Source organism: Talpa occidentalis, unplaced genomic scaffold (genome assembly GCF_014898055.3).
Source record: "Talpa occidentalis isolate TD23 unplaced genomic scaffold, MPIMG_talOcc4v2.1 talOcc4.3, whole genome shotgun sequence".
Taxonomy (NCBI): domain Eukaryota; kingdom Metazoa; phylum Chordata; class Mammalia; order Eulipotyphla; family Talpidae; genus Talpa; species Talpa occidentalis.
Window position 1 is genome coordinate 39746335 of NW_023603184.1, and position 19285 is coordinate 39765619.

General features: G+C 49.1%; 1 protein-coding gene across 2 annotated transcripts in view; it reads right to left on the reverse strand.

Annotated features, from left to right (window-relative positions):
* The window catches only part of CHRDL2 (chordin like 2), a 32442-nt gene extending 19459 nt beyond the window's left edge, over positions 1-12983 (reverse strand). For both annotated transcript variants that reach the window (XM_037521795.2, XM_037521794.2), the window contains exons 1-2: positions 12902-12983; positions 1174-1286 (exon numbers count right to left, since the gene is read on the reverse strand). In XM_037521795.2, the coding sequence (XP_037377692.1) occupies positions 1174-1286; positions 12902-12983 (195 nt within the window). The remainder of the gene's footprint in view (positions 1-1173; positions 1287-12901) is intronic.
* Between the last annotated feature and the right edge of the window lie 6302 nt (positions 12984-19285).

Below are 19285 nucleotides of genomic sequence, written 5' to 3' on the forward strand. Positions count from 1 at the left end.
CAGTCAGGTAGAAAGATCTCGGGAGTGAAACTCCAGCAGCCACGTCAGGAAGGGGACTGGCCATGTCTTCCACCTCCCGGCGTCTCCTCAAGATCGTCTCTGCTCCCACCCTGAGGATTGTTTTAAGAAGGGAGGCTCTCACAGGCCTTCTGTTTTCCTCTCTTGGCTTCATGCGGGCAAGAGAGGAGCCAAGCAGCTCATCCAGCTGGAAGCTAGATGCCCCTTCTCCCCAAGCACCAGTACGTGGACAGAGAGAGCTGAGGACATCACACCAACCAGGCTGGGCCCCTGGCTGCTGAGCTAAAGCCAAGGGTGTTCCAAGACTCCTAAATCACTCCTTTCCACCCCCTCCTTCCATCCTTCCTCCTGGCCTGAGCACTCGGGACCATATGAGGGTCTCATTTATTTCACTCCATTGATTTTATAAGGCCCTGTGGAGGGTGCTGGGGTGAAGTGGGGTGCAGTGACACAGGTGAGTAAAAACCTGGGATTTCTTCCTCAGCATGTCAGCCTTTGACAGGTCACTGGACAAGGTATCAGCACACTCCCAGGAAGGTCTGTTCTCAGAGGATTCATCTAGGAGGGGCAGTAACTGACACACACAGGTTACTATTCTACCTGGCTGAGAGTGATCAGCAGAAAGCAACAGAGAAACTTATGTGGAGTCCCAGGAGAGAATGCTTCCCCGGGAGGTATCCAGATTTACTGAGAGTCTAGATTGGTAGCATTTGAATGAAGACTTGAAGGATCGACATTTGGACCGTGGCATTAGAATACATGCTAAGGAAGGGTGGCAAAAGAGGTGGCTGGAGGAAATCACACAAGGAAAGGAAGGAATGAGAGAAAAGTTTCAGAAAGGCTCTGTCTTCTACTTGGGAGGAAGAGAGGCTGGCACCTGCAGAGGGGGAAAGAGGCCTTCATCGCAGCCCAGCCACTGGGCCGTCCTGGGGCTCGTGTCTGGAAGGTACACACTGGTGAGAGTATATATATTGGTAACTCGGTGATGAAGTTGCTTGATCCCAAGCCCCTTGGCTGCTTCTAACAGAGGGAGCTTGTTCTAGAGTGCCCCTGACCTCCGGAATCAGGCTACCCCTTCACTTTGGGGAGACTTTTCTGGAGTGCCCCAGACTTACCTGACACAGGTGGCCAGGCGTGGTGGCAGAAGGAACCTACCTTGGAGCAAGTACAGCGCAGGCAGTACATCAGGCCCTGTGGCTCCAAGTAAGGGTGCCAGCTCTCACCGGGGGAATATCTCTTCCCATGGAAAAGGCAGAACATGTCTGGGCCTGGCAAACCAACCAGTGCTTTGTCAGGGCCAGGAGGCTCCAGCCCAAAGACCCTGCCTCATCCTTCCTTCTTTCTAATTCTAAGAAGGACGTCCTCTGGACCATTTGGGGGAAAGAGAATTACTGGAATTGCTCTCCTAGCCCAAAGGAGTCAGAATGTCTGACTTCTAATCACACCTTTGCTGTGTGACTTTGGGCATGTCACCATGCCTCTCTGAACTTTAACACTTCACTCATGGGGCAGTTAGGGGATCCAGCAGTGAAAGTGCTTTACAGATTTTAGTTGTGGTGTAAATGCTAGTTGTTATGATTAGATGAAGATTCTGAGATGGTAAATTATACCATTGTGGTCCATAAGTCAGGCACCAGACCAGTGTGACAACACATCTCTGGACTCACAGTCCAGTGCTCTTTCTGCCCTCAGACTCACATTGCCTTCCTTTTCCCTGGTCCCATTTTTTTAAAGATTTATTTATGCATACAAGAGCTGGGGGTACAGGCCAGAGTTGTGGGGGGTGAGAGGATTCACCAGAGACAGAGGGGGGAACAGAACAGGCAGATTGACCAAAGTACACTGCTGAGGGGAGCAGCGGGTGAGCCAGAAGAGGTCTGCTGCGCCATATGGGTTGCTCCCTGGACGGCCGGGGAATGGAACTCGTGCTGCAGAGGCTGCAGATAGCTTCATAGGTTGCGTCTCAACCCACTGTACACCAGGGAGGCCCTGGTCCCATTTTTTTTTAATGACACTTTGGCACCCACCCCTCCACCATACCCCTTCTCCCTGGTCCTGTGACCTAGCTGCTGAATAAAGGTAGTTTTCTGTCTTCATCCTCTACTGTGTGCCTATGTCTCAATGAGTTATGATGGAAAGTGCTTGAATTGGGGGAAAAAATGGTACCTTGTGAAAGGTTGTTAGAAAAGTGAATTTTAGGCTTCCCTGGTGGTGCAAGGGGTTAAAACGCAACCTATGCAGCCACTGCAGCAAGAGTTCGATCCCTGGCCAGGGAGCTACCCACATAGTGCAGCAGACCTCTCCTGGCTCGCCCGCTGCTCCCCTCAGCAGTGTATTTCAGCCAGTCTGCCTGTTCTGTTCCCCATTCTGTCTCTGGTGAATCCTCTCACCCCCCCCCACACACACCTCTGGCCTGTACCCCAGTTCTTGTATGTACAAATAAATAAATCTTAAAAAAAAAAAGAAAGGTGAATTTTAGATATCCCTAAAAATGAGCAATGCTACTATTGTGCTTGCAGAGTCAATTGATTGTCGTGTATGTGATTGTTGATCAGTTGTTTGGGATTTTTTTGTGTGATCTGTTTAGTGTGGTCAATATGTAGACGAAGCATCCAAGAATGAGTGCAGTCATTTCTTTCCTTAGGTGGTTTAGATACGCTCTCCTGCCTTCATGCTTTCCTGAAACCTCCACCTCTCATTCAAGGCTCTTGGACAATCAGGCACCCAGCCTTGTCACTCTCAAGAACACTTCTGCCCTCACTTCTTACCTGCTTGCCACCTAGACCTGGCCAGGTTTCCAGATCCTGCCTGGCTCCCTCCTACTCCCCCTCCTGCCCTGTCCCTGTTGATCCTCTCCACACAGCTACCTGGTGACCCACAGGACCAGAAGGAATGCTATCAATTCTGTAGGAAAATTCTGCATCACCTAAAGAATAACCCGATCTCTTTTAGGGGGGAACTGGGAGGCTAGCACAAAGGTTACTGGATGAAATGAGATTAAAATACAGAGAAAAGAACCAAAATTTATTGATTATCTTCTCTGGGCCGAGCCCTTTACACTCGTTACTTAATTATTTCATTAACATTATTGTTTTGAGAATTAAATTAGATAATACTTACAAAGGGCTTGCTTAGCCCAATTCCTGACACTAGTTGATAGCTATTGTGATAATTATGCAAATAGTCACCCTGCTGCAGATGGACATGATCATTTATTTCCAGCAGATGATAATACTCATTTGCAGGATGGATGATAATGTGTGCCTTGCAGGGTGGCTGGGATTATTATATAGTATAACTACAAGAAAATGAGGATCATAGAGACCAAGTGATGTGTCTAAGGTCTTGGGCTAGTGATTCAAACTCAGGACTCCAGGCTCCAAGCAGCTCCTTTGAGTTAGCTCACCTCCCAGGGCCTGTAGGGTCCTTCTCTCTGCCCCAACAGCCACCATCCCCCATTCCTTATTTTTTCCTCTCCTAGTCCCCTATTGTTCTAGAATCTAGAAGATGCCTTTCTGGAATCTCACGCTTTCTGAGTCATTCTTCTCAAACTTTCAGCCTCAGAGACTGGTAGAGGGCAGGAAGGAGTGCTCTAGAAGGGTGAGCAGACACCAATGCAGGGATTCCCTCCGGTGCTAGGGTGGGCTGGGGCGCAGCCCCCATGTGCACACCTCTAGGGAAGAGTAGCTCATGGGCCATCCTTGACCTTCAGAAAGTTTCCTTTGGAAGAAGCTGGAATTCACCTTCCTGCTCTTCCTCCCTCTAAAAGGCTCCCCAGAACAAGGATTTGAGACTGCAGTCTTGATGCTCTCAGAGCTTTGCCTTAGTGGTCTCTGGTGATGGTAGGAATATTATTTCCCTGCCCAGATGCCCCCAAGTAAAGAGGGGGGATGAGACAGCAGCTCTCAGCTAGGCCCCGGCTGGCCTATATCAAATGAGCTGTGTTTATCTGTCAGCTTCTGCTGGCAGAGAGGGCAGGACAAACCCAGCTGGGGTGCTTGCTGGAGTCAGCCCAACTCTCCAAGGATTGAATAATGTCTTTCTTTCTCAGTCCCCTTCCCCCACCAGGGAGAGGGCGATTGCAACATCACCCTAGCCTTAGGCCTCAGCCTTGTTGCTAAAGAAATGCTGTTCCACCTTCCTTGGGGCAACCCCATAGTCTGTCCCCTGTGCCAACTGTACTCCCTGCCTCTCAGAGCATGAAGACAGAGACAATGTCTAAGCTGATGCCCAAATGTGGAGGCCCCTGCCCCCCACTAATAGGCAGAGGCTGAGAATGTGAGGGGTCTGGAAACCACCCCTCATCCCCATGAGGGGATGAGCCCCACCCTGTCACACCCTCCAAGGTGAAAGGCACAGGAAAGGTGGAATTGCCTGGAGCTCCTTCTTGAGGGAGGTGAGCACCAAAAGCTGTTCAAATCCCAGAGGGTGGAGGGGTTACCCAACCTCCTCTGGGCCCCACAGTCCTAGCACTAACCCCAGTCCTCACATAAGGAGCTCTAGCTCTTCGGTACGATAAGCCCATCGTGGAAGCTTGAGGAAGATTAACCTTCCCTGAGCCTCAGTTTCCCACCTGCAAAATAAGGGGAGGGATGGACAATGATGTCTAAGGGGCTTCTGTGCAATTTATGAATCCGTGATTTCAAAGGTCTAAGCCTCCAAGGTTCCAAGTTTTTCTTTTTTGTTTTTTTTACAGCCCAACCTCGACAGACAAGATTCCAAATTGTTAAGATTCAAGATTTGAGAACTCCATATTTTCAAGAATCTGTATTTTATCAGAACATGAAGTTTCTAGAATTAAATGATGTTGTGGTTCTAAGATTTAAGTATTTCGAGTTTCCATGATCTAAGATGTGTTGATGGGTCCATATACCCCAAGCTCTTGGGGGCTCCAAGGTGGGTTAGGATAAGGTTCAGGGAACCCGTGGGGCCAATCCTGAGTGACATGGAGAAGGAACAACCTGTCCCACCCTTCCCATCTACTCCTTCGGTCCTCTGTGGCCTTCCCAGTCCTGGCCTAGCCTGGGCCTGCCCTGCTCCTCCCCCCACCCCATGCCACCACCATATCTCAGCCTGCCCACCCATGCCCACATCTCTCTCCCCAGCTCAAGGGGCAAGTGAACCTTCTCTTCAGAATTTTTCCAAGTCAATAGGCTCTGGCTGTGGTGTCTAACCCAGGGAAAAGACATTCTTGGAGGCAGTGCTCCAGGACAACCGGCAGGACAACCGGCCCTGTTTCAAGCCTCAGAGAGACAGAGAAGGACTGAAGTGAGCTGGTTTCATAGCCTCAAAAATCTCACTCAGTGGATGAGTGTATGTAGCCCAAAGACCCTGCCTTAGGAGCCAGATAGTCTAGGGTTCATTTTGGATTGAGTTTAAGACAAGCCACCAAACCATTCCAGCCTCAGTTTCCACATCTGCAAAAAGATTACACAAATCTCTACCTCTCGAGGTTATGGTAGAATTAAATTAGATAAAATATGTGCTAGAGCCTGAGGCATAGTAGAGACTCAGTAAAATAGTAGGTTAGAAAACAAACCTAAGAGCAGATCTGGGCACTGACCCTGAAATTCCTTAACAGTCTGTTTCTCAGGGCATTGCTTTTACCCCCAGATTTCTGTGGGTGGCCCCTGGGCACCGATCAGACATGGACACAATGCTACTTCACTGGGGTCAAAGCTCCCAGAAAACCTTTCTATCCCCAGTCCTCATCCTGTGGCTTCCTGCAGTCTCCTAGCCCCACTCACAAGACAGACTCTCCCTCCACCACCTCGGTGCCTACACAGGCCTGGGCAGGGCCACAGAGATGACAGTGGACAGAGAGGTGGGAGGACCAAATGGGAGGCGAATGACATGGCAGGGACAAGGCAGGAGATCAGACTGAAGAGAGGCAGAGGCTGCCAAGGAACTTGAGGGTCTTGAGGGTAAAGGAAAGTCTTGGAATAGTTTAAAACTGGGCATGTTTGTGATCAGGTTTGTTTTTGAATCATCACTGTAGCACTGGGATGGAGACTGGAGGCACAGACAGCAGGGGAGGCCACGGTGGTCATGTGTTCTGAGATCTTGCTGGCCTGGATGAAGACAGAAGAACCCCCAGGCAAAAGTACAGATTTGTAGGACACATAGTAGGTACAGCGAACTGTCTTTGGGACCGACTGGATATGTATGGAGAGGGTCAAGAGGGTGAAGGAGCCATCCAGGATGGCAGTGAGGTTTCCAGTCTAAGCAAATAAGCAAGCATGAGGTCCTTAGTACAAGAGATAAATGTTAATATCATGGGTCTCCCTGGTGGCGCAAGAGGTTAAGACGCAACCTATGAAGTTATCCACAGCCACTGCAGCACGAGTTCGATCCCCGGCCAGGGAGATAGACCTCTCCTGCCTCGCCCGCTGCTCCCCTCAGCAGTGTATTTCAGTCTGTCTGTTCTGTACCCCACTCTGTCTCTGGTGAGTCCTCTCACCCCCCCCCACATCTTTGGCTTGTACCCCAGCTCTTGTATGCATAAATCAATAAATCTTTAGAAAAATGTTAATATCATTAGCTATATGTCATTAGCATTAGTAATAGTAATACGACTTCCTGCTAGTCACTCACTGATTGTGTTTTATGCAGGTCCATGGGCCTGGCCCATGACTAAATAAGCACAGTCCCCACCCTCCAGGCGGTTATGGTCTAATCAAGAAGGCAGGTAGATGAGAACCCGTCTTGTACACAGAGTCTTCAAGGAAAGTGTTCCTGAGAAGAGGCCTCAGTTGGGTCCTGAAGGACCCACAGGAAGGGCCTCCCAGGCAGGGACCTTCCTGCAAAGGCACAGTGGCGGTGTACAGGGATGTTCCCTCCCTGAGGGAAGCCTCCAGTTGGACAGGCCACGGCCAAAGCCTCTCACCTAGCTTGATATGACTCAAAGTGACTGGACTCAGCTGACCTAATGTGAATTCAGGGCAGCAATGTTTACCAGACAGACTGCACGTGTTATCAAGTCATCCTCAGTCTGTCACGAGCTGACATCCACCTGCTTTTCCAGCACGCCCCTCCATGGCGGCTTTGTTTTCAGCCTCTTCTCTTGTTAATTTTTAGGCTTCCACCAGCCTAGCAGGCAACTTCACACTTCTGTGCCCTTGCACGGATGGTTCCTTCCCCCTGGAACGTGGTTCCTCATCTCCAGTTTGACCAACTCCTCCTCATTCCTCAAAAACTTGTGTAGATGCTACCTTCTCTGGGAAGCACTCCCCCACATACCCCCAATCTTCCAGGCCTCTGGCTGGTCCCTCCATGAGGTTCCCACAGAACTGTGTCCAGCCCTTGTAACAGCTCTCATCATATTGGGTTAGAAGCACATATTAAGCGGCGTTTCCTTTCTTACTAAACAATGGGCTTCCTGAGACCAAGGGCCAGATCTGATGAATGTTTCAACCCCCACAGCTCTGTGAAGAGCCTAAAAGAGCAGGTTCTTGGTCAATAAATGCATGAGGGAAGAATAGAGTCCACAGAGAGAAGAGGTTTCTGTAAGAGGAGCTGATTGATGGTCTTTAGCCTTGGAAACCTCTTTATCAAAAAGAGAATATGACATGTTATGATAATCATATGTAGCTAATGATGTTAACAGTTAGTAATGTTTATTGTGCCAAGGGCATCATGTTTTCTTACCCCTTGCCACCTAGCAGGAATTAGTCTTTCCCCACTCCCCCTTTCTAGCTCCTCCCCCTCTAAACTCCCACAGCATCTACCAAACTGAATACCATGTACAAAATGGTCAGGAGGGCCTCCCTGGTGGTGCAAGGGGTTAAGCACAGCACTGTGAAGCTATCAGCACCCACTGCAGCATGAGTTCGATCCCCGGCCAGGGAGGTGACCCACATGGTGCAGCAGAACTCTCCTGTCTCACTTGCTGCTCCCCTCAGCAGTGTATTTTAGTAGATCTGCCTGTTCTGCTCCCCACTCTGTCTCTGGTGAATTCTCTCAGCCCCACACCTCTGGCCTGTACCCCAGTTCTTATATGCATAAATAATAAATCTTTTTAAAAAAGAAAACAAAAACAAAATGGTCAGGCGCCTGGGCAGGTAAGGGGATAAGCAATCCCATCACTTTCACGCATATGTCAAGGTTTCTGAACTCTCCCACCCAAGGTCATCCCAATCTGGGACCCAAGGTCATCCCAGCCTGCCTTGAAATGCCTGTGCTGTGATAAAGGTCTCCGAGGGGATCAGTTAGGAGTAGGTAGTGTGGCTAGGAATTCTTCAAATTGGAAGCAGAAAAGATAACCAGAAAGAAGCTTCCAGACTGCAGGGCAATCTGTACGGGGGCATGAAAATGGCCCTTGGAGGGGCTGGGGTGTGAGGGGAGCACCCTGGAGCTGTGGCTGCTCTGCCCCAGCCTGCAGGAATTCAGAGATCCTGAGTGAAGCAGGCTGCACAGGAATGTGAGAACATTTACATCTCTTCCCTCACACCCACACAGTCACACTTTATTTATTTATAGTTCCCTTTTCACACAAACAAACTTGATCCCCTATGAGACATAAGCTCTGCTCTGGGTGCTGGCACCCAATGGGGGATAACTCTTAAGGGAATCAGAAGTGAAAACCTCAGCTCCTCAGTGGCTGAGCTGTGTGACCAGGGACAGGGTCTGGCTCTCTGACTCCCCTTATCTGGCCATGACAGATGTTCAGGGCATAGAGGCCCTCAAAGAAGAGATCAGTCAGACCAGTGGAAGCAGTTCTGTTTGTTACCTGAAGGCCCAAGGGGCAGAGATGAAACTGTTTACACTGTGCTCTGCTTTGGACCTACACAGAAAGTTAGGGACTGAGAGATGCCATCCAATCCGCTATTTTACAGATATAGAAATTAACTCCCCAAGAGGGGTTGGGAGTGTCTGAGGTCACTGATTTGTGCTAGCACAAACTCTAATGACAGTCCTAGATCGGAGGAGGGTGTTTATAGGAATACCCTTTCCCTAAGGGTCAGCAAGAAGAAACGGCTGTAAATTACAAACAAAAGGATTTAGGCGATACATGAGAAAGAATTCTGCTTACAAGAATGGGAGCATAAGAAGATTGTGGAACAACCTTCTCTGGGATGGGGTTCTGTCTAGAGGCTGGGGTACGCCTGAAGTGATCTCAACACTCCATCTCCTCGGGACACTGATCTCATGCCAGTCCTTTTCTTTGAAAGTCCAAGGGATTAAATATCCCTCTCCCAGTGCCCAGCACTGTGACCTGCGACTGGGGGAACTTGAGAGGCCAGTCCTGGAACAGGTGCAACAGCTGGAGCAACTGTGCAGCTGTTGCTGGGCTCTGCTCAGCAGCCTGCAAGGGAGTGAGTGAGGCAGAGACCTCTACTGGTGGGAGAGAGGAGGTGCAGAAGTACCTGGACAGAGACCCAGAGAAGGACCAGCCTGGAGCCCCAAGTCAGATGTCCATTTGGATGCCCTCCATACCCCAGGCCCACCACGTACATCTTCACGGGTGGATGGGGATATGACTAAGCTGAACAGCAGCACAGGGACCCACTAACAGGTGTCCCTCTCTATCCGCTGCCCCAGGCCCGGTGTCTAAAGGTCTGTCCATCTAGACAGTCCTCCCTGGCAAAGAGGACACCAGGCTGTAAACCCACAGTCTCCCAATTTCCTTTTCCAAAGGTCACAGTGGGCTCAGAATCAAGGTAACACCATCTTTGGCTCTCAGAGTTTTGGAATCCTGGGATGTCTAAAAGTTAGAAATGGTCCTCAGTCATTATCTGTTTGAAACAAACCATCACCCTTTACAGTTGGGAAAAATGAGGGTCAGATCAAGGCAACTTGCCCAACGTCACAGTCGGAATGGGTGGCAGATCCAGGGCAGGAGCTCTGGATCCAAGTTTGCCCTTCGTAGCACATCATACACACAGCTCCTTTCCTGCCCCCTCTTTGTTTCTGGAGTCTGGGATCTGTCACCTGGGAACAAAAGCATCGATTCCTGTAATGCCCAGAGACTTAGGAGAGAGAGTAAAGGGAGCAACAGTTTCACATGGTAACTGACTCTTGCCTGAAAGCAGAACTGGATGAAGGGAAAGAAGAAAAAGCAAAAGTGTGCTGGAAACTTTACAGGGAAGGGGGGAATCCATAAGGGAAGTGTACAAAGGAGAGGAGTTAGTGCACGGAAGAGCACTGGAGGGGGAGTCAAGACACAAGGCAGGATCTTGTTCCCCTGCAGGATGAGTGTCCGAAGTGAGCCATGTATGTGAGTCAACCTGGGGCTGGGGCCAGACAGTTGGTGACCTGGCCCAGGGGGTGGAATTGGGGTTCATCCGTGGTGAGAGTTTACAGTTCAGACCTCAGTCTGTGGCTGCAGTTGAGATTTCACCTGAGCTGGGAGGAGGGAACACTGTGGCAGGAAGCAGAGGTAAGGATAGAATAACCTCTGTTTGAATGCCTGGTCCTCTAAATGAGGAACAAGCTGCCATGTGAGCTTACAGGCCCTTGGCATTGGTGACAGGGCTGCGCCACCAGCCACACAGACAACACAGACCAGAGAATCTGCAGCTGTTGGCACCACTTCTGAAATCACCTAAAATGCTATCGGGAGACCTCTTACCAACAACAAGTCTGAGATGTCACTTAAACTAAGATAAGGAACTTCATAAGAGGCTTCAAACTGGACAGTGGAAATGACTATAGAATTGTTGCCAGATTCATAGACTGTCAGCACTAGACAAGATGAAGGCCAGAGAAGAGAAGTGATTTGTATCAATTTCCACAACCAATAAGTGAGAAATCAGAGACTAGGATTCAGGTCTCCTGCTCTCTTAATAAATCTGCTATGTCCCCTTGACAAGTCTTTCTCTTTCTGGGCTTTAGTTAAACTATAAGGATAGGTACATGAGGGGGAGAAGCAGGTGGTTCTCAAAGGCTCTTCGAGCTCTGACATCCCAGAATATTAGCACACCCCCCTGAATGCCAGTGAACCTCACTTTAACTAAACAAGTCTGCTCCAAGTGTAGGTGAGACAACAGCAGCAGGATCCAGAGAGATCTGGCCCCGAAGATCAATGGAGGCACAGAAGAGAGGAGATCAGCGTGGATCAGGTGGCCAAGGAGAGCTTTCTGGAAGGGGTGTGACCTAAGTAAGGTGTTGATGAGCTGACAAGATATGGCAGGCAAAGAGAAGGGATATGGGCGGGACATGAACAACCCTGCGGGATAATCTGAACCTACGTCCTCTTTCACAGATGTACCAAGGGCAATTATAGCTGAAGGAAAACCTTAAGAGCTAAGGAGGAGGTGCCACGTGGCAGGGAAGCAGGCAGGAGGACACCCTGTCCCAAGTTTCTTTGAAGGAACAGCAGGTACTTTTTAGGAGGAAACCTCCAGGGCTCAAGGAAGGGGAGGAGACAGTCACTGGCACTAGGTCCTGCAATGGACACTTTAACACTGTCACCTCCTTTCATCCTCCCAAGAATCCTCTGGGTTCCAGTTGAATATGTGGCTCAGCTAGATGAAGAAATTGAGGCATACAGAAGTTGTAACTTAAGAAAAGTTACACAGCTATTCAGAGGCAGAGCCAAGACTTGAACCCCAAATTGAGCTCCTTCCATTACTCAGCTTCACTATTTGGTGCTGAGGATTTCCTTGAGCTGCACGATGCTGCTGGCAGCCCCGAGACAGCCAGAAGTGTCTGTCCTCACCAGCAGAGACAGGGTGAAACAAAATGCAGCAGCGCTGGCTCCAGACGGTCATACAAAAAAGAAAGGCAGAGATGGGGTGCTGGGCTGTGGAGAAGAAATGTGCACCAGGGTGGGAGTTGGGAAACTCAAGTCTGCCTCCCAGGCTCTGCCTATGGAACCTGCAGCGAGCCCCTGCCCCTCCTGGGCCTCAGTCTCCTTAGCATGTCATTTCAGAGTTTAAACTAAGCTCCCTCTCTCTCCTCAAGAGACTCTGATTCTGTTTTCCATCCTCACAGCATCCTGAGAGATTAGCAGGGGACGGGAAGCTGTCCGGAGCCTATTGTGGGGCCAGTGGGGAAACTGAGGTTCAAAGAAATTCCACAAACTGCTTAAGGTTACACTGTGTCTAAGTGGAAAAATATGAATTAAGGACCTTCTTTCTTCTTCGTCTTTTTTTTTTTTTGTCCTTTAAGACCCTACCACGGACAAGCTAGTTACTGGTACCAGTTGCTTTACAGGTTTTCTCTAATGTAATCCTCTACTCCCATTTTCTACATTAGGAATCTGAGGCTCAGAGAGTGTCCTCCAGCCTCCCTCCCAGCAGCCACTATTCAGATTCAGGGGGCCTGGGGTCCGGAAGACCCTGCTCTCTGTCACTGCCTCCCACCCTCTGCTAACAGCCTTTCCCATTGGAGAGTTCTGGCTCTGGGCGGCACCCACCTCTGTAAACTGGAGCAACTTTCTTTTCTCAGCCTGTGCTATCTCGTTTGTAAAATGCGAAGGATACATACCCACCTCGTGAGAATTCTGTGAGGATTAACTGTGATAAAGGGATGGGAAGGCCATGCAGGGAGCTCTTCTTTCTTGCACCCACTCTCCTGCAGTGCAGCAACCTTTTCGGCTGCACCTCACCCTTGCAGCCAAACAAAACAGACTCTCTAGGAAATAATCAAGCCCGCTACCCCATCTGTAGCCCCCAAACACAGCCCCTCGTCCTCTCTCCCCTGCCCCAGTGCTACCACCCTCGGGTCCCTGGCAGCAGCCCCCGTGAGGCTGAATTTTGCCAAGTTCCCAGCAGTTTCCAGACTCGCGGGCCCGTAGAGCTCCACAGAGGAGTCTCCTCTCCGCGCAGGTGCCGACGGACGGCACTCAGACCCGTCGGGGGCCCCAAGCTCTGGCACTTTCCCACACATTTTCGGGGTTCGCATCCCTCCTCTGTCCATCTCTGTCCCTCCCTTTACTTACGGGCTCGAGCGTGGGAGTCCAAGGGGAACCACAGCAGCGCGAGTCCCAGCAAGGAGGAGAGGACCCTGACCTCGGGCACCATCCTTCCTTCCCCGGGCCAGGCCGAGGGAGCGCGAGCCGGGAGGGGAGTCGGGGAAGAGAGAGCAGGAGCGAAGCCGGGGGCTCGGACCAGCAACCAGCCCCCGGAGGGCTGCCGCGGCCCTGGAGGGTCGGCAGGAAGGGTCGAGCAGAAGGTGATAATAAGAGAATAAGAGAAAGGTGCCCAGGAGACCCGGAGGCGGGGGGAGGGAGGCGGGGGGCGCGGGAAGGTCCGCGGGAGGGACGCGGGGAAGGGCGCGGAGGTGCGAGGGTGCGCGAGGAGAGCGCGCGAGGACGGGCTCCCGGGGCGCGCGAGGAGGGCGCGCGGGGCCGGCGGGGCGCGCGGGACTCGGGCGCTGCTGCGGGCGCGCGGGCTGGACGCGGGCGGCGCTCCCCGCTCGGGGGGCTCAGGGTCGAGCCGCGGGGTCCCGGGGCCGGGAGGGGCGGCGGGCCCGGCGGCGGCGACGGCGCGGCGGCCGCGGGGGCTGGCGGGGCGCGAGCCGGCTGTGCTCGCCAAGGGCGCCAGGCGCCGCGCTCGGGCGCATTTGTACTTTGCCGCGGGAAGCGGCAGCCCCGGCCTGGCGCTGGCCTGACGCTGGCGCCTCCTCTGGGGCACCGCGGGCTCGGTGGATTGGCCACCCGAGAAACAGGCCCACTTTCCCCCTCCTCTCTCGCGCCGGTCTCCCGGACGGCTGCCCCAGCCCGGCGCCGCGAGGAGGCGAGGGGGCTGGGGAGGGGGAAGGCCACCCGGGCCATGGGTTTAACCCCTGACTCCCCGCGACGCCCGGACTGCACCGGGGAGGCCTCGCGCGTCTTTAGGTGGAGAGGTCAGGGTGGAGAGGGGAAGCCGTCCTGGGGACCCTGCAGAGAATTCTGCCTCTGGGTGAAATACACTTGCCACCCTGAATTCTGTCTGTGGTCTCCCGTGCCTCCTCAGAGTCTGTTCCTCTGTCACTAAAGTGGGGGCGCTTAATGTCTTTAATATTTCCCCCAGTGGTTTCAAAGATGAAATGAGATAACTGCAAAGTGCTGAAATCTCGGAAAGAAGGGTCCTCATCCCAGGTGCCTACTGTGCCCTTACTAGTTGCTCTCTGTACTCACAGGCGCCATGGCCAGATTGAAATCCAGTGCAGCTGGTCCTTCCTCTGGAAGTCTTCTTCTCCCCGCTACTCCCACTACCACAGCAGCACCTCTCCTTGCCTCTACAGGTAAGTCCTGCATCTTTTTGAGAGTGATGGCCATGATTAATCCTCTTCAGTAAGAGCTGTAGTCAGAGTGTTCTCTTTCCCACCAGAAAGTCAGCTCCCTGAGGGTAGGGCCCTGAAGGAACTTACCCTCAGCCTGTGGTTGGTGCTTCACACCGTGTGTTGAATGGACATGAATGAGTAGGACCCTCTTTCCCGACAAGAAACCCCTAAGTTCTGAAATCAAAGGGCATGGCCCTAGTCCCAGCTCTCCCCCCAACTTTTGGGGCCATTTTAGCTCAGTACATACATCCCTGATTTGGACCTCAACTTCCTGCACAAGCTCTCTTGCAGAACCTACTGGAAACTCTAGTGAGTATTGGAGAGGGAGGCCCCTGGGAAGAATAGGAGGTGAGGCAGGGTGTTGAACCACCTCACACTCTGGTAGGGAATCACATTTTCAGGTCTAAACACTTATGTCTATAAAGATACCGTCCTGGGCCAAGGCTGGGCTCCCCATTCTACTGTGTCTCCTGTGTCTCCCTCAGGACAGAGAGCACTAGGAGGAAACAGTGATCCCAGAAATAGAGCTTTCAGAATCAGGTACAAGCTTGATCTGCACCCACATGCCCTTTAGGCTTCGCTTCTCCATCTCCAATCTGGCCAGTCTCTTCCTTTGCCTGCCTACATACTGCGCAGGTAACGAGAGCTCTGTATGTCACTGTGCTTCCCTCTTTACCTGGGCTTTCAGAGAGCTGAGAGTTCAATGTCCTGCTTAGATGCAGAAATAATCTCATTCCAAGCATTTGGGACAGAGATCTTTTCATGTCTTCCTCTTCGTTTACACTCTGCTTTGCATATATACTCATGTCTGAAGTATAAGGTTTAAGGTAGGCCTTTCCTATATCCTGTCCATTCTAGGAAAGGTCTCTACCATGAGACCAACAAAGGGTCTCAACCCTGCTCTCCATCCTTATTTCCAGAGTTCAGGTCATCATCACCCCTTACTTGGTCTTTTCCAATAGCCTCTTAACCAGTCTTCTGCCCCCAGTCTGGGCCCCTCCAATCTAGTTCCTCACACCTGACATAAGAATGATGTTGGTCATTTCTACTGACAAATCTGATCATGTCACTTTTCCCTTTAAAACCTGTTGTTGGAATTAAAAAATAAATAACATTAAATGCAATGTGCTGTCCTAGATTAGTGTGTGACTGTAAAAGAGTATTATTTAGAAAAACTGGTGAATCAGGTCTATACTCTAGTTAATGGTAATTGTACCAAGACTGTGTTCTTACTCTTGGTAAATATACCACAGTGCTGTGAGATGTCAACACAGGGGAAACAAGGAATGGTATGAGATAAGAGCTCTGTACTATCTTTGCAACTTTTCTGTCAATCTAAAATCCTTCCAAAACGAAGAGCTTATCAAATAAATAATGGGAGAGAGGAACCTCACTATTGGCTTCTTGTCATTTGCAGAGTAAAATCTCAAATGTTTAAGCATTGCATCCAAGATCATGCACATTTTGACTGCTACTTACCATCACAATCTACCTATGCTTTGACCAACCACTGCCCTCCCCAAACTGGTGGTGTACTTTCATGCCTTCATGTCTTCGTATATTTTCCTTCTGCTTAGATGGTCTTTCTCATACTCCTTCCAGTGAATTCCTTTTCACTTCTTAAAATTCAGCTTTGAGTCATTTCCACTTTGAGGACTACTGTTGAGTCCCCAACAAGGGAAGCAAATTTTGGCTCTTTATGGCACTTCATATGGTGATTACTGGAGTGTAAGTGTATTCATATGTTGCTTAATGGGTCAATGACAGACTGCATCGGTAACAATAGTCCCAACAGGCTATGCCGCATAACCCAAGTGTGTAGCAGGCAGTGTTTGTCTAAGATAGTGTGATTATCCTGTGACATTCACACAATGATGAATTTGCCTACAGACACATTTCTCAGAATATCCCCATTGTAAGCCACACATGACTCTCCTTCCACTCTGCAACATGAGGGCAGGAGGTTTTCTGTTTTTTTTTGTTTTTGTTTTTGTTTTTTTCATTTATATCTGCCTTTCCAGCACTTAGCAAGCGAAGTCCCTGACACATGAGCTACTGAAACATAATTGCTACATGAATGAGTGAACACCTCAGTGCTTTGAAGAGGCATTTTTCTTTCATAGGAGGGCCTTCAGCACCCCAATCCCCTCAGTTTTGATTGAATTTACCCAAAAAACAGTTAAGGAAAGTTTTTTGTGTTTTCAATAGAATTGCTGTTGAGGAAGGTTGTCCATGTATTAACTGACATCCTTCTAAGAAGGAAGACTTGATACGGTCTTGCAAAATCCAGTGAGAAAAAAATGTATCTACCTATAGCAATTTGTTTCACCAGGTTTGTCCCTTGCTACCTTCATAGGGAACTTGCTAGTTGCCTTCCAAGGCAGCCCATTGCTCTGTTGGACAGCTCTGTTGACAGTTCTTTGAGTGAAATCTGATCCTGGATGATTCTGGAGGCAACTAGCTCTGATCCCAGTGCTATACTTAACAATCCAGCACCTTTTGTCTTTTGAGAACTCTGCTGAGATTTGAGGCCCACCCCCCCACTCTGATCTTTACCATCCTTACCTGCCCAAACCCTCTTGCTACGTCAACTCTTTTCTTTAAATGTGATGGATTATTTTGTCTCCCCCACCCCACACACCCACTTCTGCACATTGTTTTTGCTAATCCTTACCCACTCTTACATGTCTGATCAGCCTATTTTTCCGGGGTCAAGGTAATCATGACCTTCTTCATTCTTCCAACAGTTATTGAATGCCAAGCCTGTGCCAGGTACCATGCTGGTTGCTAGGGACAAAGTGAACAGTAAGACAGATACTGATACCATAATGCAGGTTCCCAATGAAGTATTCTTCAGTCTCTGAGTTAGCTTCCCTCTTCAAGCTTCTGTATCTCCATTGTAGCACTTAGCACATTGAGAACAGACTATTTATCTAATATCCTCCATTGCCTTCAGCACACAACTTTGCTCATAGTAGCTGCTAAATAAAGTTTATGGAATATTATCCTTGTTCCTTCAAGCAGTCCTCTTATAACATGTTATTTGTGCTTAAGGCTGTTTGATTGTGTAAAATTGGCATATCAGTAAGGGTCATCGAGATCAGTGTCAAGGAAAGACTTGTTTATCTAGTCCACTTAATACTGTCAATAAGATTATAAAAGCAGATTCATCATAAGAGAGTTACATAACAGAGTCTACATAATAGAGTACCTACACAAGTGGTGTGTTGGTAAATAGTTAACAACCGACTGTCCAGGGGAAAAGAAAAGCCTTGGCTTATAGCAATTGCCAATTTCCATGGTGTAAATACTTCCATGATGGCCACTTTCAAGCTGCCAATGTGACATCATTGAATGTGGAGTTGCACAATAGGACGCCATTATGCAGATAAAGTAGACACAGCAATGTGTAGCAAATAGTTAGGAGGTGGCAGGTTTGAAAGTTTTAAATATAACTTATTTAATCATCTATTATGTAATATAATATTTAGTAATAATTGTGTTTAATAACTGATTTGCAAAATCCCATCCTTACAAGCCACTTCTAGCACATTGCTTTTACTTGACAATGTCCTGAATAGCGTGGACATGTTGACCCTTTAAGCTGGGTCCAATTTAAATACATTGGGAAAAAAGTCATATTTACAGGAGCTGTCAAAGTTAATTTGTCAAGTGAACAATCCCCATTCTGCTCCTACCCTTCAACCAGGTCAGAGTTAATCACCTGTATAACAAACATTCATTGCAAACCAACTGTTAGTTTAGGACATGTCCATTTGGCTCTCCAGATAATTTGTAGTTGACCAAAAAGAATGCTGTAGAAGCAACCTGCAAAGCAACCTGTGAAGCTCACTTGCATTTATTTGTGTGAGTTTTATGTGGCTATATGAATATTCCTAGGTCTTTTTTTCTCCCCTCTTCCCAAGACAGCTTGCACACAAACATTCTCATTGGAGAGAGGAAACCAGGAGGAGGAACACATAGCCCTTAATCTCAAAGAGTCATCACAAGGGACACTAATTGGGAACAAAGTGTCTTAAGTGAAAGATGGAATAAGATTATCTTTCATCCAGGTACTAAGTTTTACTACTGACCAGAGGCTTTGTCTACTGCAGGTGTCATCACTAAGAATGGAACTTCCACCCCAGCCACCTCCACACTCAGGACGACTTTCAAAATACAGTTGATCTCAGAGACTTCTTTCCACAGGGCTTGTGGAGATGCAGCTAAAGTGCCACAGAATGATGCCCTACAACTTGGGTCCCATGGCTAGATGGTAACGGGCATCCACCCAAAGATGGCAATGAGGAGCCACCCGAGCTACCATTTTAAAATGGAGATTCGGTACTATCATTTCCTTGCTTAAAACCCCTCCTTTTCACTTCAGCCCCTTTATAAGTCCCTGCATGGTCTGCCTCCACTCACCCTCTGACTTCACACCATTCTCCAAACACAGTGGCCTTCTTTCTGTCCCTGCATGCAACAAACTGCCTGGACCTGCCTGGCTTATAGCAGTTGCCAATTTCCATGGTGTAAATACTCCCATGATGGCTACTTTCAAGCTGGGGGTCTATGCCCTTGAGGTTTCTCCTGTTTGGACTATTCATCCCTCGGTTTTCACCCAGCTGACTCCTCATTCAACTTAAATGCCTTTTTCTGGTGAAGTTTCCCCGGTCCAGTCTTTCTGGTGATATCTAGCTTCCAGTCATTTTCTGGCACTTAGTCTTGTTTAATTTCTTTTGTTTTACTTACTCTGATCTGAAAAGTATTTCTTCACTCGTATATGACCTGTCTCCCCAAGAGTATGACAATTCCATGTCAGCCTGGACCTGAACTGTTGATCACCACTGAATCCCTAGCTCCAGAACAGTGCTTAGCACAGAATAGAGGCTTACTGAATGCTTTTTAAAAATAAATCAAAATCAATGGGGGATAAAATACTTCTCAGGATTATTTGATTCAAGTGAGAAATGAACCCTCGACTCAGGGTGCAAAATCATTAGAATTCAATGACATTAGTATTTCATCATTATTATTAGGATGATCATCATTATCAAGA